At 34.4% G+C, this 16,102-nt stretch overlaps 2 protein-coding genes across 2 annotated transcripts in view; one reads left to right on the top strand and one right to left on the bottom strand.

The window, feature by feature from the left end:
- Window positions 1-3,623: 3,623 nt before the first annotated feature.
- LOC116164797 (sine oculis-binding protein homolog) lies at window positions 3,624-6,102 on the top strand. The gene is made up of 3 exons (XM_031479016.1): window positions 3,624-3,735; window positions 4,854-5,029; window positions 5,078-6,102. The coding sequence occupies exons 1-3, from the start codon at window positions 3,639-3,641 to the stop codon at window positions 6,029-6,031; spliced, it is 1,227 nt and encodes a 408-aa protein (XP_031334876.1). The 5' UTR covers window positions 3,624-3,638; the 3' UTR covers window positions 6,032-6,102.
- A 187-nt stretch (window positions 6,103-6,289) lies between these two features.
- LOC116164795 (protein unc-13 homolog 4B) overlaps window positions 6,290-16,102 on the bottom strand; it is a 41,460-nt gene continuing 31,647 nt past the window's right edge. Inside the window, exons 3-16 of the mRNA XM_031479014.1 lie at window positions 11,220-11,563; window positions 10,958-11,165; window positions 10,712-10,891; window positions 10,024-10,652; window positions 9,758-9,967; window positions 9,490-9,709; window positions 9,362-9,436; window positions 7,734-8,057; window positions 7,475-7,684; window positions 7,265-7,426; window positions 7,070-7,211; window positions 6,895-7,018; window positions 6,650-6,843; window positions 6,290-6,597 (exon numbers count right to left, since the gene is read on the bottom strand). Of these exons, the coding sequence (XP_031334874.1) occupies window positions 6,494-6,597; window positions 6,650-6,843; window positions 6,895-7,018; window positions 7,070-7,211; window positions 7,265-7,426; window positions 7,475-7,684; window positions 7,734-8,057; window positions 9,362-9,436; window positions 9,490-9,709; window positions 9,758-9,967; window positions 10,024-10,652; window positions 10,712-10,891; window positions 10,958-11,165; window positions 11,220-11,563 (3,126 nt within the window). The 3' untranslated portion in view covers window positions 6,290-6,493. The remainder of the gene's footprint in view (window positions 6,598-6,649; window positions 6,844-6,894; window positions 7,019-7,069; window positions 7,212-7,264; window positions 7,427-7,474; window positions 7,685-7,733; window positions 8,058-9,361; window positions 9,437-9,489; window positions 9,710-9,757; window positions 9,968-10,023; window positions 10,653-10,711; window positions 10,892-10,957; window positions 11,166-11,219; window positions 11,564-16,102) is intronic.

The following is a 16,102-nucleotide window of genomic DNA, read 5'->3' as shown; positions in this document are numbered from 1 at the left end:
AATATTGGAAAAAATTCACAGATTTTGCAATCCTTGCAATCATCGGAGACATTGGAAATGATAACCGTATAACCTATAAAGTCATAAATAACCCTTATTCACACGGAATAATCTTGCTCCACTCGCTCGTGTCGCAAACGCAAACTTTCTGAATAATAAACGGGGTAACATGCTTGTAATACTATCATGGGCGATGTGCGAGAACTGCGAGAATTTTCAATTTGAATTAACAAAACCCCTGCGCACTGTTAAGTAAGTTCCGTATCGACAGTATCCGCGACTTTTCCTGAATCTTCCGATTGCAGTCGAGTACGATACAATCAACACTAGACGCGACACCACTCTCTTTTTCTACTCGGCAAACCTGGTTAATTCCTTAAATGCCTTAAAATGCAGGCAACCAAGGGTATCGAATACACCCCCCTCCCCCAAGCAAAATTGGGGTCCAGGAAAATTTTTAAAAATTTGCAGTGCAATAAATGGGTTTTGAAACAATTTCAGTTCGTAGATTTTTGAATAAATTATTGCTCTAAAGGTGCAAAAAATAAAAAAAATTCAAGTTTGTTTTTACGGTTGGCTTTTTATTTGTTTATTAAACGTTATGAACAAACACCATATTACAGACCTTTCATTTACGGTGTTAACCAAAGTCACTAATTTTATCTAAGTCGCAAATATCATCAGTTATCATCAGTTATCTTATCTCCGTCTCCTATGCTGTGCCGGAGCGTCGCTCCCCTCTCACAAGCAGTGTTCACTACACCACTGCCTTTCATGATTAAAGGTTGCTTAAAAATGTTACGCAAATTTTTTTAGCCGTTATGTTTGCATGGGTCTAAAAGTTGCTATAGGGATAGATGGTAGATAAGCATACAGGGTGGTCATTTTTAGCGCCTGACGATGGGATCTCTGGGTAAAGTTAAATTTAAATCCGAATCAATAATTGAAACCACTTGTAGGATAATTCTTTTAGTTACAATACTTAAAAAGAACTGAATTCTGCGTTTTAATAATTCTGTATTTAAAAAAACGAGTATACGTACTTAAGAAATGGGCGGTTTAGACTATGACATTATTTTCTAATAAGAGGAATTTGTTTTGAACGTAGGGGGGGTCACATTGTATTTTTAGATTTTATTTTTTTATTAAAGAATTTACTATGGATTTCTATATTACATTTTAAATATAACACTTAATTATGCAATTGTCACTAGAGTGTCTTTTAGACAAAAATCGTTTTTGGATAGATTACCTACTACTTTTAACTTATAATAATATCTAATAAAATCTTGCCAAAAAAACGCTTTATTACATTTAAAACGATATTTTTATTAATTATTTTAATTATAAATGTAAAATACCAAAGCAAATGAGATTGAATGCAATTTCTAAAGCGCTGTCGTGAAAATTGAATAATAAGGTATTTTGGTAAAATCAAAGTAAATTAAAAGCTATGGCACGTCAGAGAAAAATAACTCTGATGAAAGATCATAAGATAAAATTTGGCGACCCCAAAGCAAAAAAAAAGTCCTATGCCATTCTGGCCATATATTCATCAAATTCCTCCGAAAAAGTCTTCTAGACGTCCCACTTCGACTCGGTGCAAATAGAATCCATATCCATGATGAGTCGCGAAAAAAGAGCACTCTGTATGACAATTATCCTCGCAATTATCATAAAATAATAATGATTATTATTACTTTAGTATTTATATGTATAATCAGAAAAAGATATAGTTGACAGTATACAGTTGGAAAAAATAGTGTCACAATGGGCAGCGTTAAGATGCCGTCGATTAATGTTGTACGTGTATATTTTGAATTTTTATTGAAGTCGGCATTTTTATTGCGTACACCCCCCTCACTCGGAGCCTCTGACTACTGAAAAGACAGTGGCTCAGCTGAAAAATGCAGGAGGTAAAATGGATGACAATGATGACATAGAAATCATTTCGCAACAGCTAGCAGCGATCACAGAACCACAGTATCAAAGTGTAGTCACGGCCATCGATATATTGTTTTCGCAGGAAAACTGCAAGGTATCTAAATACTTGACTTTGTAAAAAGTATAAGTTACCTAAGCGAGGAGCTGAGATTCAAACAGATGGATGGAGAGTCAGCCGCAGGAAGTTCAAGCAGTTTCTTGAGTCATAGCAGTAAGAAAAAGAAATTTCCATTAGTTTTCCTCAAAGAAGTTACCCGAGAAATTTCGGGTTACGGCTGTGGTGTCTGCTTTTTGTGAAGAAAATAGAATCCAAAGGCATGAAGATCATCTTTGAAAATAGTCAGATTTTCATAAGAAGTGGAAAAGGCAAGGGAAAAGGTCAAGTTCTCGCAAAAGGACAAGTAGAAGGCAATCTGTATACCTATCTTAAATTTGTTCTCACTAACTTTTGGTGAAGCAAATGTGACGGACAATAATGATAAAGATTCTTCATTCTTTGAATTACCCGACATCAAAAGTCTGCGAAGTGTAGGTATCTGCAGAGAAAGCAAACCAGAAAACCTTTCAAGACCTTGGAGCCGGATTGAAAAGCGAAGAAGCTACTTAAGTGTGTATCCAGTGACGTCTGTGGGTTGTAGAATCCAGTCTCACATCCAGGAAACAGGTATTTCATTACCTTTATAGATCATTATTCACATTTCACTGTTGTTTACTTTCTTAAATATAAAAGTAAGGCATTTGAAAAATACAATGGAATTTCTAGCCTCGGTGCAGAATAAATTTAAAACACTGCCTGAATGGTGTGACAATGGGGGAGAATATATTTTCCATGAATTTAGTAAACAAAAGGGTGTGAAATTGGAGTACAGATTTCCTAGAACTCCGGAAAACGCAATGGTGTGGCAGAGAGATTCAATCGTACAGTATTGGACAAGGCACCATGTCTAATGTTTAAATCGAATCTGGAAAAACATTTGTGGGAAGAGGCTATCGCAACATCAGTTTACCTTATAAACCGTACACCTACGTACGTCTACTTTGCCTGATAAAAGGACACCTGCTGAGGTATATGGTATGGCCAAAAACCTAACCTAAACGAAATTCGTGTGTTTGGCTGCACATGCTAATTGCATATACCGACAGAGGATCGAAGGAACAATTTGGATCCGCTACAGGAAACGGATAGGAAGAGGCAATCAAAAGTGAATTACAAGCTCTCGAAAAGAACAGTAGGTACCTGGGAGATAGTTCTTTAAATCTTTAAAGAAAAGGAGATCGGCGAAGAAAAATTGATAAAAGCAAGATTGGTCGCGAAGGGATTTCAACAGAATCATATTGGACTAAGGCCTTTCAAATGAGACGTATATCGCCCAAATCGGCGGTTCAGTGGTGTAAAAGGAGTACGTGTGACGGACGGACGGACGACAAAGTACAGCCAATAGCGATTTTTCAGTTTGAGGAAAATACGCTAAAAATAGATAGCGATCTTCAACCGATTTAATAATTTTTTTGCACGATCGGTTATTGTCGGCTACTTACTAATTCATTTTCAAGGCGGTAAGGTGCACTTACCAACCTAGGGCGGTAAGTGTATCATAGCAACGTGCTTAGCAACCAAGTGACAGTTATAGTAACAAGCGACAAGTAGGATATGTGTCAAAAATCAAATTATTGTTTATTAATGTAGAAGTTAAATGTACATTTGCAAGTTACAAAAATTAGTTCGGGAATTAGACAGGCAATTGGAAAACACGGTGTTTACAGATTCTTCACACTCAGCAGTCGATAGAGGTATGAAATAGCAGGTTCTGTTGATGGCAACGAAGATGATGAAGGGTTCCCTGAAGTTCCACATAAAATTTTCTGAGCGGTTTCAATCTTGTTAGTTAATAACTCATTACCACCAAGTACGTGTCATCGGGTGCTTCCGTAAGAAATTTATGGAAATCTGCTTTAGAAAAAACGCTAGATTTTTTTGGCTGATACCTACCCAACGTTCTTTCTTTTCAAAAATGCTATCAGCGTACTGTATTTAGAAATATCAACACCCCTTCTTAGAAAAATCATACTTTTCAACATGGAATAATCAAACCATAAGCTTGATGGCGATTTCAATCTCGGTTTGCAATTATTATCCTCAACCGGTAAAGTACACCTACTGACCTTAATACTTAATATACTATTTTGTAACTGGTTTATTGCCATCTCTCATTTTGTATAGAGAGTGTTCAAAGAGGTATATGATTATATGGGAAACTAATACGAATAGACTTTTGAAAGGTTGGACATGCAAGCTATTCAGTGGGTAGACGGAGCACAGACAGAAACATGAGAACGGAACCCTCTCACTTTAATGGTTGCTAAAGGGTTGTTAACCGTAGCCTAGTGAAGTTGAGCAATGAAGATTACACCCATATTTGTTAGCGGTGAGAATGTCCAAAACTAATGTATGAGGCACTGCAAATTTTGTCATGAATTGAACAGTTGCGACATACCTATATTAGGCAAGGTGTAGCGTATTCCTTATTCAAACAAATTTTGAAAATATGAATATTGCCTTATAAAAGGGAATTTATTTTATTTTTCAACAATTTCAAAAGAACTGAAATAATTTAAAAACTGTTCCATTTATCAATACCTAACTATAAATATGTATTTAAAGACTAACACGGACTAACATGTGTAGAAACCTTGAATACCTATAGACTGTAGCACTACACTCCAGAATAACTTATGTGTTATACTGAATTTTGATAAATTGCACCAGAATCCTTGTTGCCAGATCCTATTATAAAGTAATCATATATTACCTATATTTTTTCTATCTTACTTTCACGTGTGGAATAACATACATATGTCTATATATACACCACCAATAAATATATAATAATATATAATTTTGCTCCTAGATGAATGTGAGTGGTGTGGGAAGCATATTAATGACACCAAAGCATTAACGTCATCAAAGGCCACATTTTGCTCAGAGTTATGCTTCTCACAATCAAGACGTGCAAGTTTTAAGAGGAACAGGATGTGTGATTGGTGCAAGCATTTGCGACATACAGTCTCCTATGTCGACTTTCAGGTAAGAATAAAATATTTATTATGTAAAAAATTATCTTAAATGTTTAAGGATGGTGCTTCTCAACTTCAGTTTTGTTCCGATAAATGTTTAAATCAATATAAAATGCACATTTTTTGTCGAGAAACAAGAGCTCATTTAGAATTACATCCACATGTTGCTGATAGTTCAGAAATGGGGAGCGGTCTTATCACACCGGAAATGTGGTTAAAAAATTGCAAATCTCCCGACTGTATCAGTTCTACTCCAAATTCACCAAAGGGCTCAGAAAACATAGAGCAAACCTCTCCACTACCCCTTATCAACACAACACATTCTATTAAAGAGGAGAGATCATCTAAGAGAATGAAATCCAAATGTCACAGAAAGCGCACAAGATCTTCATCTCATGCAACCCATATGTCATCTAGAAATTCGCCAGTACCGGAAGCGCCTCAAGACCTTCGAGTGCGCCAAACATCAACAATGAATAACTTTGAGCCAATTCACTTTAAAGAAGAATATCGATCGAACAACTTTCGTCACAAGTTTCCACATGATTTACAGAATCATTTTATGTATGGTTACCCAGGTTTCCCAGAAAATCGAGGGCATATTTTACAACCTAGTTTACTACCTGGTCCTTCTCCACCATTCATCAAACCATCACCTTTAGAAAATTTAATGCCTCCTGTTACAGTCCTAGTCCCCTATCCCATTATAATTCCTCTACCATTACCAATACCAATACCTATACCCATCATCAACACAGACACAAATAAAATAGATGACTCCAACTCAATTAGCAAAGGAGCTACAGATAATCAAGAAAATATTGTAGAAAAAGTGGCCACACACCCAGAAATATCGAATCAAGGAACTGAACATGAAAGTGTTGCCGCAAAGACAGAGGTAAGCGAAGGAAATATAGAAAACAGAAAGGAAAAAAATATTGGTGTTTCTAACAAAAAAAGAAGGCTTCTTATAGATCAAAAACTCGAAGCTAGTTCAAAGAAAAAAAAATAAGTTTTTAATAATGTAAACTGTATCAATGTGTTTAAACATATAGAAAAAAGAACATAAATAAAAAGTTACCTAAGTACTTGTCAAATTTTTCAAGTAACCATTTTTGTTCTTTATACTTTATTGAAAGATGATATGCTTGTGTGAACTTTCGGTGGTGTATATAATCACAGACCAGATAACAACATTTTTATTCGCACATTGGGTAGGATTCACAGGTACACTTAATGAACAACGAACAAAATGACAGATAAGGTAGGCTAGGTTCGTTTTTCTTCTTTAATTAAAAAATATCTACAAAATACACGCTACATTTATAATATCTACATGATAGCGTCACAGTAAAATGAAGGACGTTTATGCTGTGTCTACAAAACTATTGCCAGCACACACTTTTTTATTCTTTTCCTTATTTACATATTTTTCCATACGATTACTATACTTTTTTAAAAATGGAAGTAAAGATCAGGAAATAGCACTACCACTGCTCTTCTGCTTTAGTCTTTTTAAGAATTCCTTAGCTAATTTGTCTCCATGTCGATTTTCTAAGGCGGTAATGCAATCAGTTGCTATAAATTATACATAGTCAACACCTTAAGTATTTAAAATTCTAAAACATACTTAAATTTGAAGGTCTACTCAGGTAAAGATGAACTTGCGGTAAGGTCTTAATATTACCTGTAGAACTAGGAATATCTTTTATATGAACAAAAGCTTCGCCAATAAACTGATTACTCATTCCTAAAAAGTCTTTATCCTTCACACAAAACAGAATAAGGCCATCAGACAAGTTCCGTTGATCGGAGGTTAGATTCCTTAAAATAGCTTCAATGTAGAAGTGATGTTAATTAGTTAGCATCTCTTACAATGTAAACGTTTCGTCATATAAAGGGAATAAATTCTTATTATGCGTTTGGGTTTTTGGTTTTGTGATGTTTGTAAATTTTTCTTCAGGAAGTAAGCAAATTCGGACAAACGAATCGGCAAAGCCTACAAATAAATTGATGTGCTTGTGTTCTAGGAATCCTTATTTAATGTTACCATTAGAATCCATGGGAATTAGGTTTCGCGCATTTATTATCTCTATTTTTAGGTCAGTATTTAGGAACTGTAAGCGAACCGTTAACTCTCCATATGGGGAGGATTTCATTTCAAATTGTTCTGTCCATCGCTCGATGTGAACCTACAAATATTGTAACAGAAATAGGTAGTGATCTTGTGATGTTAAATTTATACCTGATGAATAAGTTCACTAGTTTCCATGCCATTCACAGTCAATAGCCATTCTATTTTTGCTAACACTTCAGAATCAGTATTTTCATCAGAATGCTTAAAACTCTTGACCATTAACTGTAGTGTAGCTCTAAGATTTGAGAAAAATGCGGGAGGTCTGCGCTTCTATAAACGTAAATGGAACATTACACCATATATAATTTACGTACTTACTTCAATATTGGAATGTATTAAATCATACAAAATATTTCCAAGATTGCTCCAGATGATTTCTAAGATTCGATTAAAATTGTCTTCGTTTAATTCTCCATATAAAGTTGCCAAATTATTATCCAAATATCTCATCACTCTGTGAATACTGTTATTATCCTGGTGTAAAATTTCTGCGCCTTCAATTAACAATTTCTTCATTGCGGGACTCATCTGCAATGGTAATTTTTAAGCGAGCTTTTCATCTTAATGTGTTACAAACCTTTGTAGCCACAGTTTCCAAAAGTTCGACGATTTTATTTTGAATGGTGTCTAATGCATTTTCCAAAACGTTCTGCAAAGTGTCGTTGCACCTTTCAGCCTCTACAGGATTTCGTATGTCTGCAAGTTGTTGTATTAAACTATTTAGCTGCAATTCCTCGGTGAAGGGTTTTAAGGATTGACAAACGTAATCAATATTGTTTATAGCCAAACACCACTCCTTAGTAACTTCAAATCGTTTTTCATAATTATCACTTATATCACCCATACCGTCGACTTTTGCTGCCATTTTGTCTGCGTAAAAGAGGCAGCATCGACATAAATCCTGCAACACAGCAAAACTTAATTTAACTCAAAACTCGATCATAAGTAGGTACTTTGGTCAAATTTTGTGAAATTATAGAACAATTTGGTTCAAGTAATAAATATATAACGAATTTTTCTCACGATTGCAATCGGCAAATCAGAGAAACAAGTGCACATCGGGTTCTCAAAAATTCAAGATATTCAATAAACTCGCCCTTTTTTAATAGAACGCGCTGTAAAAAACATGCAATTATGAATAAAAAATATTTTAACACCTAATCACCAGTGAGGTGATATCTTAAAGGAACTAAGTACAATAACTAAAAAAAGTTACGCTATCAAAAAATCCGTCCCGTTTTATTACTTTCTAACTCTCAAACGTCTCAAAGACTAAACTAAATTTCAAAACAGATGAATTAGAGGTATTATTGCTTAAAATTTCCAGCGTACTTATTCCGGCCTATTTCTTCTTTTGACTAAAGTATCAGCCGCCTGCGTTTTAGCATTGGCTAACGTATTCACATCCGTTAACCATTACCATTAAAAAAACAACAATACTTTGTAGGTCTAATAATAACAAAGTTGACAATAGTTTCGAATTCATTTTGAACAGGTACAGACCTATTTACAAAAATAGTACTTATTTGATTATTATTGATAAAACAAACAGCTAATCATTCTGGGATAAAATAAAGGTTCCATATTACAACAAAACATGATAGGTACACCTACATATTTTTAAAAGCAACGCGATTTATAAAACACGTTTGATATGGTATTTGAGAGCAAAAGATGATAATAGCTATGCAACAAAGAATGTAAGTAGCGCATTAAGCTTCGAGGAAGTTCCAAGAAGGTTAATAGCAACTACATTCCGCGTTGCTTATTATATTTTTCGCGCTAATGATTAAGGGAATCGCGGTAGATGAATTATTGTGCAAATGTCAAATGTGACAGATAAGTCATTATTTTCCTCGGATTGTAAGTAATAAGATTGTAAAGTCTACTGTCAATAGCAACCAGTACAGTACCAGTAAAATGTAATTGGAGTCTTACATTTGACGGCATGTATATAACCTCGCTCAAGCGCGAAAGTAAAAATACATGCGAGGGCATATAGGGTCAGGTTATAATAGTTTTGATTAATTCTGGGACAAAACAGATGAATACGTTTTACAAAAATCGCTCCTCTTGCACCATTTACTTTATTTTAAGTGGATAGGAGAGAGGTGAGCATAATGGAAGATGCTATAGGCTCCTATAAAATCTTCACTTTACAATAAATAGTAGAATTGACCGAGCAATAATAAGCTTAATACTTACGTCAATAATTTTTGCTACAAAACTATAAGCACTTTCTACATCTGGCCAATTAAGTTGATCCCAAAATATTCTTATCTACAAATACAATATTAGAAATATTTTTAAAGAAAACCCCTGCAAAATGTTACTTGATGAAATATAGTCAGGGTATCTAAGGCCGATGAGCTATATTTAACACTTTCATCCACAGGAGATAAGTCATCCAATTCCACCGCCTTTTCAATACGTTGCATAGCTTTGATCGCAGCAATATCCAACCATTGTTCGACACCTCCCTGAAACCATGTGTGGCAATCTTTAATGCGATAATTTCCATCTTCATATGATGCGCAAAGTGTGGTACTTAAACTAAAGCTGGTTTTGGTAATTTGCATTTTTATATCTTCATCTACATACCACACAAATCTCTGCAATGCAAGATACAATTCAAATAATCTGGTTCCTAAAGACATATGATCGTGAGAATCTGGCTGTGAAAGACAATTCCAGTCGTAAGCAATTGTTTTCAAGGATTTACAAATTGATATCACTTCTTCCTCTATCAAATTGGCTATTTCGAGTTGGTAAAGATTATACAAGGTTTTTGCGTATTCAAAATTCATTATCCTGTAATCAATTTAATATTATACGATTCATATTAAATGGAATCATTGTTTCGTTACCTCTGAAACATTTTATCATATTCCACAGCTCTTTGCAAATCCGAACGAACTATTTGAACAACTTTATTAAAATACACTAGGGTTTCGTCCACACTATTGTCTTGTTTCTCAGTGCGCTCGAGAATAAACAGCAGCCAATCTTTGCCACCTTTAACAACCGCGGCGTTTAACACATTTGATATACCGCTTATCTGTTCCTTTTCAAAAGAAATTAACCATGGATATAAGTTTGAAGGAAACAAATCAAATTCCTTAGGTTGTTCAAGGCACATTAGTTGTAACAAAATATTCAAAACGTCAATTATTTGTTCAGCAGTCTTCTTGTCATGTGGTCGTTTCCTCACTTTGCGAATTAAACCTATACAGGATGGCAACAATTTTCTAGTAAAGCTCCAAAATAATTTAAAATTATCCTCATTACGCGTTGGCGCACTTAAATGTTTGCTAATTTTCATAAGCAATTTTAAATAAAGTTCAAAGCTAAGTGGATGTTCTTTTTGAACTGAGGTATACGCTGCCCAATTCACAAAGTCGATTTCTGTTGGGCAAAGCCCAGACTGTATTCTATGTTGTGTAATAATCGCTTCGGGTTGCGATCCAAATTTTCCATCCCATTCATATGGTGAAACCTACAACGTTGAAATATAAATTAGAGTACCTGTACCTATAAACTCATAAGGAAACTTACTTGTAACGTCTCTAGTTCGTGAAGAAGTAACAAATTCAACAAATATCTGTGTTCTTGCGCGGCCACTTGACTATTTTTTTCTGATCCAAATGATAGATGTAATTTAATAACTCCTTGCCTTGCGGTTTTATTTTTTTTATCTAAACTGTACCACATTACCATACCTGATGCAGGAATTGTCTGAAAATTATACATGAATTATATTCACTATTTTCAAAATAGGTGCAAAAATGGAACAATATTTACCTTCAATGGAATTCTGGCGGTTCCAATTAATTCATTTTCATGTTGCCCCGTTGTTGCTGTGACTGCCATTTCTTTTATGAGCCTAGTTGCACCTCGCAGTCCTTTGACTTTTAATATTTTACCAAATTTTTCGCGCATAGTTTCCGCTGGATCAAAATCCCAGACCTCAATAAAAAGTGTATCGTCACTACTGTCGTTCATTACGGGTCTAGAGAGAACTATAAAAATGAGACAAGCACACATAAGCTACAGATAATATTACAATGCGAAATGTTCCTCCCATACAGGATTTAGTGTTTCCATTTTTACAGATGAATTGTAACGTCTTGAGGAATTTGATTGCAGATATAGCGTTACGAAAGGATCGCTTAAACCGTTGGAATCCTTAGCTATTAAATCTTTAGCCTCTACTATTTCTACATTTAGCAAAAGTTCTGGAGGTTCTTTCTCTTGAGCCACCATTAGCAATTGATTGTGTTTGTCATTGCTCATCTTAAATGCATCTTGTACATAAGAAAGGAGGGCCGTTTGTCCCAATTCGAACGTAACATCACAGCCAACATTATGAAGAATTTGGTATAGAACATCCAGATACAGTTCATCAATCTGCAATAAAAAAAACTAATTACGTGGTTATACCTACATTGGAAAATAGAACACGGTTGGCGATAGACTAATATTACCTAAATAAACACAAAACATATTTTTAATACATTTATTTACATACATAATAGAAGTAACCCCAAGAAGTATGTATACAGGGTGGTGACTTGCATAGCGCATCATTAAAGATTTCAATGTAAAATTCATATCATGCGATTATTGGCTCCCCAAATTATATTAGAGCAAAAATGTATTAAGGTTTTTTTGTAGACAAAATTTTTACGTCAATCAACCGTATTAGTTTTCAATTTTTTTCATATAAAGACGGAAAATTGGAAAAATAAAACCCGCATCTTTTTCAATAATCAGCGATGCCATGGAATTTTCAAAAACAAAAAGTAACCCTTCTGATATTTTTGATATCACATTTATATTGCTTGTAATAGAAAATTCGTTCATAAAATTTGGTAAATAAAATAAAAATTGTATTCATTATCTGAGAAAATTGAAATGGTGAAATGGTTTTACGCGGGAAATTGTGCTTCTAGAACACATTGCTCCAGCTGCTACTGAAGTTGCACGAGGCAACCAGGAAACTTTTGGTTTCAAATGGATGGCTGTCCTGCACACAACAGTCGTGATGTGTGAGAATTTTTATTGACAAGTTTTAATAATAAAATTATGAAAAATTTATTCCGGGCAAACTTTGGAAAATGTTGAAGAGTTAAGAATTAAAATTCAAGAAGAATGTCACAAGATATCCAATTATCAATTAGCAGCCGTTCGAAATTGATTTTATGATCGACTTGGTTACTGTCTTGCAGTTACTGGTGACTTATTCGAACGTTTATTGTGAATTGTTATATTAGGAAACCGTTTTTAGTAATTTGGTTTTTCTTTATGTTGAATTCGCCGTTCTAAATATAATACTTTTTGATAGAATTTGATGTTTTATAGCAGACATTCCATGGCATGACGGATATTGGCGTAGTTTTTGTATTATAAAATTCCATGGCAGCACAGATTATTGAAAAAGATGCGGGTTTTATTTTTCCAATTTTCCGTTTTTATTATGTAAAAAATTGAAAACTAATACCATATACAGGGTGACAATTTGAAAACTTACCACCCCCCATATCTTAGTAAATAAACGAGATATTTAAAAAAATCAAAATCCGTTTCGGTAATTCGGAGGGGGAATCACAATGACATAGTTGGCGACGCACCCCCTCCAACCCCCTGCGCCCCAGCCACCACAACTTTTAAATCTTAAATAGTGACCCCCCATGTGTGATACGTCGTTGGAAAGCTCTGAAAAAGTGCTTTCCAACCATACCAAATAGCATTACATTTAGGTTAGTAATTATCGTGCAAATCAAAAAATAAACTAATATGATACATTTGAAATCTGTCATATTTAAAACGCAACCCGGCGAACATAGACGAACTAAGACAGAGAATAATTCAGGAATGTCGAAATATATCAAAACCAACATTTGAAAAGGTTCGACAAGAGTTTGAGAATAGATTATAACTGACGATCAAAAATGAGTTGCTGTCGAGTCGGCTTTGGAAGTTCAAGTTAAATACGATTTTCCATTTTTATTTTTTGATTTGCACGATAATTACTAACCTAAATGTAATGCAATTTGGTATGGTTGGAAAGCATTTTTTCAGAGCTTTCCAATGACGTATCACACATGGGGAGTCACTATTTAAGATTTAAAAGTTGGGGTGGCTAGGGCGCAGGGGGTGTGAGGGGGTGCGTCGCCAACTATGTCATTGTGATTCCCCCTCCGAATTACCGAAACGGATTTTGATTTTTTTTAATATTTCGTTTATTAACTAAGATATGGGGGGTGGTAAGTTTTCAAATTGTCACCCTGTATATTATATATAATATAATATGGTTGAATAGCGTAAAAACATTTTTCCTACAAAAAGCCTTAATACATTTTTGCTCTAAAATAATTTGGGGAGCCAATAATCGCATGTTATGAATTTTACATTGAAATCCCTATGATGCTTTACGCAAATCATGAGATTCAACCGATTTAAACATTCTTAATAAACCGCAATGATTATAAGCTTATAATATTTCTTATTTTTTATCAAACATAATTATATAAATGTAGGTATGTATATTATAGGTACCTATGTATTTATAGATTTAGTACATATACAGTGTACGTGTAAAAGCCATATGTATTTGGTCTATGGTAAAGCGATGGGGTATAAAAGAGGGAATTTTTTTTTAAATATTGATTTATGAAAAAAATTGATTCTTCATGATATTTTTTGCTTGCTTTGAAAGTACCAATAACGTTTCGATAATCTAAAATTTATTTACCTATAGAAATCTGGAAAAATAATAAAATTAATTTTTTTTATTGAAAGTTATCATTCTACATAAATCAAGATAGCGTATTGCTATCAAACCACAAACAATCGAAACGTTATTGTACTTTCAAAGCAAGCAAAAAATATCATGAAGAATAAATTTTTTTCATAAATCAATATTTAAAAAAAATTCCCTCTTGTATACCCATTGCGTTAGAAAACAGAGGGAATCAAATGCTTGGCCAGACGTAGACCACGGGAACCAAAAGTAGCCTCTGGCTGTGATTAAAGTACCACACCACGTCCGTTATCATTAGCGTCTCACTTCAGTGGCGTAGAGATATAATTTTCTTTCCACTAATAGGAATATTAACAAAAAAACGTATAGAAGGAGTAAAATACATGCTCGTGGTAAAGTAAACAAAATAGACAAGGATGGGAAAGTAAAGTAATCATTGATTACAAATCTAAATATACATCGATGTGTTCCAGTAGTATAATTAAGGCCAGTTTACTATAGCCACTACAACTTGACAACTCCCATTAAATTCACTGTGTTGATCAATAGCTACAATTGATTGGTCTCAAAATGTATCCGCACTAGTAAAAAAATTTACACCTGATATCCATATTATAAACTCACACGTTTAGCTGTAAAAACAAGTTTTGATAGTACCTACTGCATATTTGACGAGATATTTGATGAACATTTTCCGGTGCAACCTTTGGTCGAAATCACAGTCAATGAAGCGTTGTGAGCACAAAAGCAAATTTCGAGAGCTGTTCTTGAGATATATTTACAAATGTTAGGTAACCATTTTGCTCGAAGTACTGGTTCGTTTGGAAAACTAAGAAACATAAACTAGGTACCTACAATCTCGCCTACAACATGATAAATGACATGTCTTACTGATGAAAGGAAATGCCCTGTTTCTTCCCTTTATAAGAAATTTTGTATGATACACAGCTAATCATTCTCAATTCACAAAATTGCGTGTGATAAAAACACTATGCGGCAGTTAGTTATTTATATAAACCAGAGCACAAACCGATCCGAAATTATTAGGTACTTTAAAATGGCAAATTTAATAAAATTTGAATTTGGTGGAAAACTGACAGTGACAGGACCCGCGTTTTCATATGTCAAATAATGTCGGCCAAAATGTACCTTCACGGGAACCTATCCACGCGAGTGGCCTCTATCTGTGGCAACTTCCGTCTACAAAAATTCTTACCCCCTCTACCAATATATTCCCTCCATTAGTTTTCTAACTCAATGTGTATACCCCATCGCTTTACACACTGTATATCATGTGGAGATAATATTAAAATTAATAAATATTTACATAATTATTTTTTAATTTGTAAGATCAGGACACCATTGCTACTTACATAATATCGTTACAAAAATTTCAAACCAATAATTCTTTCCAGTAAAAAGTAGGCGAGACAGGAGAGGTATTATAATAGGCGCAGATATTTTGGTGTTGAGAAACGGACAGATGAACAGACAAAATGGCTACTATTCCCAATGGGGATGTTACATTCAAAAAAATTAGTAATAAGCGCCATCATCGGTTAAACCGAAAATGGTAAAAAATTGACATAGTCAACAAATTCTTTGTTTTTTACAGTGTACACATAGCCAATTTGAATAAGGTTCATTTACTTATAAGTTATAATGGAGGTAATTTACCATTCCTGGACTTTTTTGTGTCCCTGCGTATAATTTCGAGTGTCACATATTCATCTCTCTTGTTCTCCAACAATCAAAATCAGGAACATAAATCTATAGTACTTACGATGCGATCAGAAATTAGTTGCTGTTGAGTCACCTTTGGAATTTTTGTTTACATGAGAAATTGTACTTAACTTGAACTTTCAAAGGCGACTCAACCGCCATTCATTTTTGATCGCCCGTTACTACTGATTCAATAAGGCTAACAAAGAAAGCTAGCCTCTGGTATCAGTACCTTTCTTTCTCTAGCACTTTGGCATATAAGGGTTGAAAACTTACCGCCCCCCATGTCTTAGTAAATAAACGAGATATTTAAAAAAATCAAAATCCGTTTCGGTAACTTGGAGGGGGAATCACAATGACATAGTTGGCGACGCACCCCCTCCAACCCCCTGCGCTCCAGCCTCCCCAACTTTTAAATCTGAAATAGTGACCCCCCATGTGTGATACGTCGTTGGAAAGCT

This window comes from Photinus pyralis, unplaced genomic scaffold (genome assembly GCF_008802855.1).
Source record: "Photinus pyralis isolate 1611_PpyrPB1 unplaced genomic scaffold, Ppyr1.3 Ppyr1.4_LG2, whole genome shotgun sequence".
Lineage (NCBI taxonomy): Eukaryota > Metazoa > Arthropoda > Insecta > Coleoptera > Lampyridae > Photinus > Photinus pyralis.
Note: the sequence above shows the minus strand (reverse complement) of the source record. Positions and strands in the feature narration are given on the sequence as shown.